Below are 10,073 nucleotides of genomic sequence, written 5' to 3'. Positions count from 1 at the left end.
TCTTATCAATGGAAAACTGAGGGCAATTCCAACAGCAAAAGAGATGAGGAACAGGTTAGAACAGGCATATCTCTAAGCCTGTGTGCTTTAAGAGATGTAAGCCTTTAAGAGAAAAAAATATAAATGAGGAATGGTAACTTGCATTTAATTACAGTTTTAATTGAAATAATTAATTATATGTTTTCTTTTTAATTTAAAAAAATAGGGAATCACAAAAATCTTACCCCTTATTACTTCATACTCACAATCAAGTTTTCCTACATAATATTGAACTGTATACAATTAAGTCAAATGATTTATGTCAAACCTCCCCGGCCCCCCCCCCCTTTTTTTTTTTTTTTTTCATTTACTGAATTTAGACCACAAGAAATTCTTGAACCTTCCTGGGAAATTTCAAGACCCCAACAGATCTTCCACACACACCCTTCCTCAGGACAACTCCATCCATCATCCCCTGCCACTGCGGCTGCTTTCACAGCCCTTAGAGAAGATAAACTTGTGACCCAAGCTGGGAAGTTGGGACTGACTCACGCTGAGAAATGGAGCAGTGTAGAGGGCATCTGGTACTTTAATTTATTCCTTCAGACTTCCCACTGCCCTTACCAGAAGCTTATTGCCACAGTCCTTCGGGCTTTTTCAACTCAAACCCTTTATACACCTCGCTAGAGATGCATAACTATAAAAGTTCCACACCATTAGTTCAGATTCTTTCCAGACCCTTTCAGAAGGTCTGCCCTAAAGACAGTGACATGCAGTAAATGACCTCAAAGGGAACATGCCACAAAATACTTACTGGAAAGATGATCTAGGATGGAAGAGGCATAACAAGGAAAGGCATTTTAAGATTCTGCCTCTAATTGTCTGAAGTGCATTTTACCTCTTTTAGCCTATGAATGCCACGAACAAAATGGCGATACCAATATTGTTCCCATTACCTCCACGCTGGAAGAACAAATTGCTCTTTTGTGGCTCTCCAGAGGGTCTTCCATCAGTGGCTTCCAAAAGACATCTGAAAAGGGAAGAAAGCATATTACAGCTGCAAAGTAAAATAAAGCGCCTGCCAGTTTTATATACTCAATACGAGGTCTGCTGTAAGCCCAGCCCTGCGCAAGGCATGATGGGAAGTGCACAGTAATGATGAAGCCCTCATCCCTTCCTTCACGATGCTCACAAACCGGGTATTTTTTCAGCAAATGACTGTGAGCAACAAGATTAAGATGTGTCCCTGTCCCTGAGAAAGAATACGAGGGTCAATCCATCAATTACCCTGATTTCCGGGACTTCACTCACAGTCTATAAGGGGAGAGAAAACTGACACTAAATAATTCTAATAAATAAAACAGAAAGTGATACATGCCTAGGAGAGACTCAGATAGTGGACAATAAGGAGTTAAGGAGAATGGAAGTTACTTAGAGGTAAGGGGGGAATTGACTGAGGAAGATTTTGAGTGGGTCTTTTTCTTTTTTTAATTAATTTTTATTGGTGTATTGTTGATTTACAGTGTTGTGTTAGTTTCAGGTGTACAGCAAAGTGAATCAATTATACATATACATATATCTACTCTTTTTTAGATTCTATTCCCATATAAGTCATCACAGAGTATTGAGTAGAGTTCCCTGTGTGAGTCTTAAAAGACAGGATTTGGACATATGCAGATGGAAAGAGGGTAAACTAAACAGAAGAGAATTCTATTCATACGAGCAGAGGATACAAAGTGGGGAAACAGAGAGAGTATATGGAAATAACAGTTCCCTTTCACTCAACTGTTGGGGACATAGTGGACACAAATGGGAAATAAGATGGAAAAGTAAGTTGGGAGGAGATTTCAGAGGGCCATGACTAGGAGGCTCAGGAAATTGGCATTTATTCAAAATCTCTTCTGCTGAGTTCTGGGTGTTAGGAATACAGAATGGGCAATGATCCGGGATACTCTCCTGGTGTGACCAGAGCAGACTGCTTTTATCTAGTTGACCTACTAGACTTTCTGGGCAAGATTTCATTCGGGAGACCACATACAAAACCACTACTGTCAGCAAATTCAATCTGTGCAAGGATTAAAAAGGGTCAGGTGAGGGGCTTCCCTGGTGGTGCAGTGGTTGGGAGTCTGCCTGCTAATGCAGGGGACACGGGTTCGAGCCCTGGTCTGGGAAGATCCCACATGCCGCGGAGCAACTAAGCCCGTGAGCCACAACTACTGAGCCTGCGCGTCTGGAGCCTGTGCTCCGCAACAGGAGAGGCCACGATAGTGAGGGGCCCGCGCACCGCGATGAAGAGCAGCCCCCACTTGCCACAACTGGGGAAAGCCCTCGCACAGAAAGGAAGACCTAACACAGCCATAAATAATAAAAATATAATAGAAAAAAAAAAGGGTCAGGTGAGTCAGAAGATCAGATGCCAAAAGATGAATCTGGTAGTAGCAGCGTGTATGATGGCTTCAAGGGAGGGGAGTGTCAACTTGGGAAGATGGATTAAGAGGTTATTGCAGCATCCCCAGGTAGAGGTACTGGGGGCCTAAACTTAAGTCCAGCAGCGTGGGAGAGGAGATTGGGCACTTACCAGTAGTACAAAGAGGTCAACCTTCTGGGCCTTGGAAGCAAGCAGAATACAAAGGGAAGTCAAGGGTTTTGAGCCTGGAAGATAAGATGCTGTCGCAGAAATAGAGGACACCGAACAGAAGACAAGTTTGGAAATTGAAAAGCCAAGTTAGGGAAATAGTATTAAGATTGAGGTTCTGGCGAGATTTCCAGAGGGCAAATAACTTGGTGGGAATGTCTTGCAAGCAGTTGAGGAAAAAAAATCTCTCTGGATAAACACACACATAAGAGATGAGCACGTTAAACAGTTAATCGTATACAGGAGGGTATTTTTTTAATAAAGTGTAAATGTTTATTACATGCCAGACTCTGCTTAACTATTTGCTTCCCAGATATGTCAGGTGCACAAGATATGGTCCTGGACCCTTTGTTCTTCCTGCTCCTTATTCTCCTACTCAGAGATCTCACTTACTATCAGCTTGAAAAATCCACATTCCATATTTGTCTCCAGCCCTATATCTCCAGCTACCTGCTAAAGACAGCCACCTGACATGGGCATCCCAACCCAATCAAGGCAAGGATAGGCTCGTCCCCTTCTCTCCCCTTTAACTTGTGTTTCCTCCAAATCTCCCTATTTCTTTGAACAGGAACTTCAAACTGTGGTGCCTCAGACCTCCCCATGCTCATGACACAGTCATCCTAGAATAGCACTTTATAACATGATGTGCCCCTGCTCAAAGCCTTTGGGCTCCTTAATGTGGACAGAATAAAAGCCAAGGTTCTCAACCGAGGTTTCAAGGCCATCCCCGGGTCCATCCCAAATTACCTTTCCAATTGCAGTGCCCATTGTCTCTCTGCCCAAACCTCCTCCAAGGAGACATCCTGCACGTGACTCTCAAGCATGCTCACCTTGATGCCTTCCCACCCTCTCACGGAGATTGGCAATCCTTCCTTCTGCCAGGCATTATCCTGCCCCAGTTTTTTCTTCATCTGACCCATCCCATCCCCTAAGCCTTGGAAAAATCCCATCTGGTCCTGAACATCTTGTCCATTCCAGGCTAGAGGTGGTGCTTCCTCTACACTCACTAAAAAGCCAGATGGCATTTGCATAGCTATTTCCCCATATGGGATATGGGGTTATAACAGTACCTATATGATAGGATCATAAGTAAATAAATGCTCAATAAATCATTATTATGATCATTGTTATTATATGTTAGACATTGGGCTAGGCATTTAGGGATCTAAGTCGGAGTAAGATACAGTCCCTGACCTCCGGAGCTCAAAATCCACTGGGGGAGAAAATGGATTGGGGAGGGAAAAACGCAAGGAAAAAGGATGCTTTTTCGCTATCTTGTCTAATTATCTTTTCTAGCATGTAAATCATGACTCTTCTACATGATTGTAAGCCTCTGACAAAGTTAATTTAATATTTTCTTGAACAACTCTTTGGAAAATATATCTTATTTCTTGTGTGTGTGTGTGTGTGTGTGTGTGTGTGTGTATGTGTGTGTGTTTTACTTCTCCCAGGAGACTGTGCACTAAATAATTATATTTTCACAGGATAAACATTTTCGTTCCAAGAGTCAGGGATTTTTACTCATCTGACAACACTTCGGATTAATAGCCCAATATTTAGTGTCTTCCACTGACGGCTCCTCATCCTTAGGCACGCACACACACATACACAGACACACACACATTCACACACACACACACATTCACACACACACACACACACACAAACGACACTCATCCCTAACTGGCCAATGCATATGTACTCAGAGACTTGAAAAAAGCACTGGAGCTAGAGGAAGAAGAAGAAGGAGGAGGCAGAGGAGGAGGGGGAAGGGAAAAATAGAAAAGAGATAAGAAAGGGGAAAAAAAGAAATTCCAGCTTCAGCTCACCTGTAGAATAGGAATTGAGTATCTTAATTATCCTTGCCAAGCATCAGCCTACTCATCTGTAAAATGTGTGCACTAGACTGTGGCTCCCAAGTCCTAGTTGATTATGAGACTCTCATCTAGGGAGATTTGTTAAAATTCCTTTTCCTAGGGTCCACTCTGGACCTGCTAAATTAGAACTTCCAGGGGAGGAGCCTGAAACGCTCTACCTTTAAAAAAGCACTCCGGGCGATTACAATGATCAGTCAAGTTTAGGAATCCCTTTTCCAATTCTGATTCTCCTCGCGTTGAAAGACACACTCCGCCAAGGAACTTCTGATACCCTGGAGTTGGGATCTGAGGCAGAGAGATCTTTAGAGTTCTAAGAGAAAGGCTGTAATAAGGGACCGAGTCTCCTCCCTCCCTGTTTTGTCCACAGAAACACTTTCTTTTCATTTCCCAACTATGGTTTCTGATCAACATAAACGTTTTAACCATTTATGATTCTTTCACAAGACAGCTAAGAGCAAAGAAAACACTTTGATTATTTTGATACCTCTTAAGGACTTAAAGAAAGCTTTGAACATGTGACACAAATTCTCCCTCATCAGATAATTTTGTTGCAGTGGCTGAATTCGATTTGAATCAGATGCATATCTCCAATTGTTTCACTTACTCTACCGTGTTATTTTTAAATTGTATTGAGTCCCCCCTGTTTACATAAAGGTACATTTAAGGAATTATACTCAGCTTCACTGGCTTTGATCAAGCCTCTTCCATAAAATGCCACTTTGCTGGGGCTTTCACTCAATCAGCTTAAGAGGAAACTTCTTCCCACTCTCCCAGGGGAGCTCCAGGGCTCTACTTTGCGAACTTTAGAGTATGTGTTTTTCTAGAAGAGCAAAACCACCTACAAGAGCTTCATAGGCAGAAAAGTTTCCGAGCTAATTCCCTGGAAATGTCTACACTCATTAAAAACAATCATGTGCTCCCATATATGACTGGGTACCTATATTCAAGCAGTTAAAACCACTCTAATTCTCTAGGAAACTAACGTTTAAAAAAGAAACATGTTGTGCTTCTTTCTCCCAAGTTGTAGCACAGGAAACATGATCCCAAGGAGCCCCACTTTCTGGTTAAGGGCTCTATGGAAACTGACTGCCTGGCTGCATCTTTTGGGAGCTATTTAGGCAAGGTACTCATGCTTTTCGTATCTCATCAGTTTCCCTGTCTGAAAAATAATAATAATAGTGCCTACTTTTAAGTGGTTACTATGAAGTTTAAATTAGATAGTATATAAAAGGCTGAAAATAAATCCTGCCACATGGTAAATACCCCATGACCGCTAGCTATTATTTCTTTTTCCAGAGATTTAGCATTTGCGACAACATAAGTAAAAAGATTCCTTATGCCCCATCTGTCCCATCACCTTGGCAGCAGTCCACTGTCTTCCTGAATGTTTGGGTTTTGTCTATATTAAGAAGCCTGTTCAACCAGGTAAACATCTGCCCTGGCCAATAGACACTTCCATTTTCTTCCTCGAAGAAAGTCTTGAAAGAGTTCCCCCATTCTTGGATGGTTGTCACTCTTCATTGAAGGGCACAACTTTGTTTGCTCTGTTTCCTATAGCGTATGTCCCAAGTGCTCTATGCCATTGGGAAGTCATCTCTAATAACATCTGTACACCAAGTCAGAACACCTTTGCTTCAGCTTGTCCTCTACCGCTGCCATTTTAGAGGTGACAGATGCAAAAATTTGACCTCAATTGACCTCAGTAGCTTGCATCCAGTAGACACCCAACAAATACTTGTGTAATTAAAATCTTCCCTCTTAATCCTCCCCCACTAAGTCACTCAAGACTGTATAGCACAGTACTCTAAAAAATTGTCTATCTATCTAAGACTGTTTTTGAAAAGGGTGAAGGAGGTGGAGAGGAAGGAAGAGAAGATTAGGGTTGTGGATGTTTTGCCATGAAAAGCCAGGGACTCTTGTATCTGTTGGAAAAGAAGACATGAGGATAAAATGGTGGGCACTTAAATAGAATTCCATCTATTTTATGCCCAGGTTCAAGACATTATTTGATGTAGATGAGAAAGCATAGAACCTTAAGCCATTTCCAGGAAAATGACAGGAGAAGAAATACCCAGGGTGCTAGATGAGTTACTTAACAGGGGAGATTGACAAGTCAAATGGTCAAGTACATGTAAATAGTCCAGGGGTTCCCTGAACCAGACAGGCTTGAATAACATCAGCTCCTTGGCCACTGGCCCTCATATAGCTCATTTCCTACTGAGCAAGATGGCCCTGCATTCAACAAGGGAGAACCAAATCATGCAGAAAGTCAGTTTACTGGCAAAGCTTCCAGAAAGGAAGACATTTATCAGTAAGATAAGAAAACCTAAAATTTCATTGATTTAAAATTGAGGGTGTTGAGAGTAGGACGAATTTTACTAAAACATGATTTGAAAGGATGATCTTGATTTACTTCAGAACCGTGCATAATTAAGCTAAGATTGTAAGTTACTTTCCCTCAAGCGTTGAAAAATAGAAAAACACTATTAGTGAAACATAATGTTCAAAGTACATGGCAAAGAGTTGGCTCTTTATAAAATTTTTATTACATCCTGTTTATTGGGACACTAAAAACTCATCCTGTTCCCAAACCTAACATCATGGTCAGAATTCTGATATTCATAAGAAATGTAATGAACCTTCAATATTTAGTTTATATCTAGGGGATGGGGAGAATGAACAGTTCTACACAGGAAAAATAATATGAATTATTCAGAAGAAAATTCTCCATAATCTTCTCTGTTTCCACATATCTGTAACTGATATAGCTTCAGGAAGTAAAGAAGTTACACCCATCCTAGTTTTAACTGAAAAGGCCCATGGCATTCTGGGAGTAGTCTCTTTGTATCAGTGTTACTCTGGGGAACACAACAGATCCTGGGTAGTACCAGTCATTGGGAGATCAACCAAATTGCTAATTCTCTACCCCAAGGAAGTTGTCTAATTAATGTAAAAGTCTCCAGTGTAACACATTCCATCATCCTAAAGTTATAAAAAAAAGGGATAGCTTGCTTTTATTTATTTATTGATTGATTGATTGATTGATTGAGGGAGAGCAAGTTTATTAGCATCACAGGGTGCCGTTTTTCCCCACCCCAACCAAGCTTCCAGGTCTGGGGTCCTTGGTCATTTGGTAGGTTCAACCTGGAGGCCACTGCAGCTGTCGGCCCCCAAGTACGTGAATGTGCAGGTGATAAACAGATTGTGCGCCCAGCTCCCCATCGTTGATCACAAATCGGTAGCCATCTCCCAGCCCCCCAGCCTTTGCTGTCTTCTTGGCCACAAGGAGAAGGTGTCCTAGAAGCTTCCGGTCTTCTTCCTCAACCTGGCTAATGCAAGGAATGGGCTTCTCAGGAATGACCAGAAAGTGCACAGGAGCCTGAGTGGCCGCGCCACGGAATACGAGACACTGCTGGTCCTCATACAGAACGCCAGCTGGGAGGCTTCGATCCAGGATCCAGGAGACGGTTGGAGCTGCTCCCCGAGGAGCTGCCTTCTGGGCCTTGGCCACTTCATTCCCATCAGTCACACCTGCAGCTCCTCGGACCCTGTGTCGACCTCGATGCCTGGGCCTGTGCAGGCCGTCGTCCATCGCTGGTTCATTTCACCCGCGGCGAGGCTTTAAGAGAGGCTGCCGCGACCACCGGTCCGACCTCACCGCACAGCCCTGGAGCCTGCGCCTCGGGAGGGGCAACGTTCCCGGCAGGGCTGCGCACGCCGTGGGGAGCCGGGGAGGAACGCGGCCCCCGGCCTTGGAGGGCGTCAGAGCCGCGGGACCCCTTCCTCGCCCCACGGCCACCTCTCACCTGCGCCCTCCGCGGCCCCGCCACCGCCTCTGCCCGGCGCGCCCCGCAGAGCCCGGCGGCCAGCAGTATGGCCGCCGCCATCTTCCCCTCGGGCGCGCCGGGATCGCTTTTCAATTTCAAAATATCTTAATAAGAAAGCTTTTTAAATTAATAATAAAGGTGGTACAGGCAGCAAGGAAAATAACATAAGAATGAAATTTTATTTATGCAGAATTCACTTATTAAGTATATACTTTGTAGTCTGTGTTCTAGACAGAAACACAGGTTAATATGCCTGATCTTTTTTCTATTCTCTTTGTATACAGTATTTTTTGCAGCCATCTCTGTCACCAGGGCTGTGCCACCAGAGAATAACGTGTATGTTCTTGGCCTGACTAAATGAGGCACAGCTGGCACGTAGGTTAAGAAGGAAACAGTGGAAACGTGAATAGAAGCAGCACAAAATTTTGCATGTTAAAAAAATCTTGTAATAACCTATAGATGAAAAGAATCTGAAAAAGAATATATATATGTATGTATAACTGAATCACTTTGCTGTACACTTGAAACTAACACATTGTAAGTTAACTATACTTCAATTAAAAAAAAAACCTTAAAACAAAATGAGTCACAGACATCTAAAGAATATATTATTTAAAGAAGACAAAAACTAAAGAGGTTATAGATTTGGAAAAGAGCAGAGGAGAGAAACAGTTAAAGGAACCGAGATTGGCCCCTCAGGATGGCTAAGTAATATATGGAGTGTTATTAGATCAAAGTTCTCCATCTCTGAGGAGAAAACAACCAAAAATTGGCTTTAAGTCAGTCCAGAAAGATGTCAGCTTAGTTTTTAGGATGAATTCTTGGTGCCTAAGTTGATACGTATCATATTAGGTTACAAAGAGAAGTCTTGTAATCTCGCTCCCAGGAGATGCATGGATGTGAGACAGGAAAGCCCCAGTAACATGCATGACCATGTCGAGTGGCTGATTCACCCAGAGGGACACACTAGAAGACTTCCCGGGTTTCTTGTAGGCTCAGGATTTTCTAATAATTCAACAAACGTGAGGCTGTGGAAGCAACTGCTCTGCCCCGCGTTCAGCAATTTTGGCAAATCCCAAATACTTTTTCTTCATACAAATGAGGTTAACAGCAAGAACAGATTTTACAAGGACGTTTTACAACCAATCAGCACCTCACCGAATGGAATAAATACCTGCTTCTTTCTCAATGTAGTAAATGGCTGGACATAGTTTACCATACAGCCAGAGCTCGGTGCCATTAAAAGAACTGGTGGAAAAAAGTACCACGTATGGAGCAACCATGTAGGTAAGTCAGCATTTTGGAAAGAGAGTTAGTGGCCCTGATGTTCCCAGGGGAGGTTCACTGGATTCTTTTAACCAAAGTCAATCTGCCACGTTGAGGAAACACAGGGTCAGCCTTAATGCTTTTGGTCCCAAGGGAAAGTTGTCCAGTTGCCAGAACATGAACAAGAAAGAGGAGGAAAATTATCTCCTTTTCTGTCCCTGCTATGAGCAGTGATGAGAAGAAATGGATTCTATGGGAAGTTCTGCAAAGAGAAAGCCTTCTGCTTATTTCTCACTCTCTCGGTTGAGACTTGCTCCTGTCACATGAGAGGGGCACTCATGGTACCACAGGCTGATAGGAATAAAAGAAATTCAGAAATTATCCAACTTAAAAAAAATATAGGGGCTTCCCTGGTGGCGCAGTGGTTGAGAATCTGCCTGCCAATGCAGGGGACACGGGTTCAAGCCCTGGTCTGGGAAGATCCCACAT

The 10,073-nt window shown here is 42.9% G+C and overlaps 1 protein-coding gene across 1 annotated transcript; it reads right to left on the bottom strand.

Annotated features, from left to right (window-relative positions):
* Positions 1-7,630: 7,630 nt before the first annotated feature.
* On the bottom strand, positions 7,631-8,378 carry LOC118881877 (histidine triad nucleotide-binding protein 2, mitochondrial-like). The gene is made up of 2 exons (XM_036827176.1): positions 8,291-8,378; positions 7,631-8,031 (listed from the first exon to the last, which is right to left on the bottom strand). The coding sequence occupies exons 1-2, from the start codon at positions 8,376-8,378 to the stop codon at positions 7,631-7,633; spliced, it is 489 nt and encodes a 162-aa protein (XP_036683071.1).
* Between the last annotated feature and the right edge of the window lie 1,695 nt (positions 8,379-10,073).

This window comes from Balaenoptera musculus, chromosome 15 (genome assembly GCF_009873245.2).
Source record: "Balaenoptera musculus isolate JJ_BM4_2016_0621 chromosome 15, mBalMus1.pri.v3, whole genome shotgun sequence".
NCBI lineage: Eukaryota > Metazoa > Chordata > Mammalia > Artiodactyla > Balaenopteridae > Balaenoptera > Balaenoptera musculus.
This window is presented reverse-complemented; position numbering and strand designations above follow the sequence as displayed.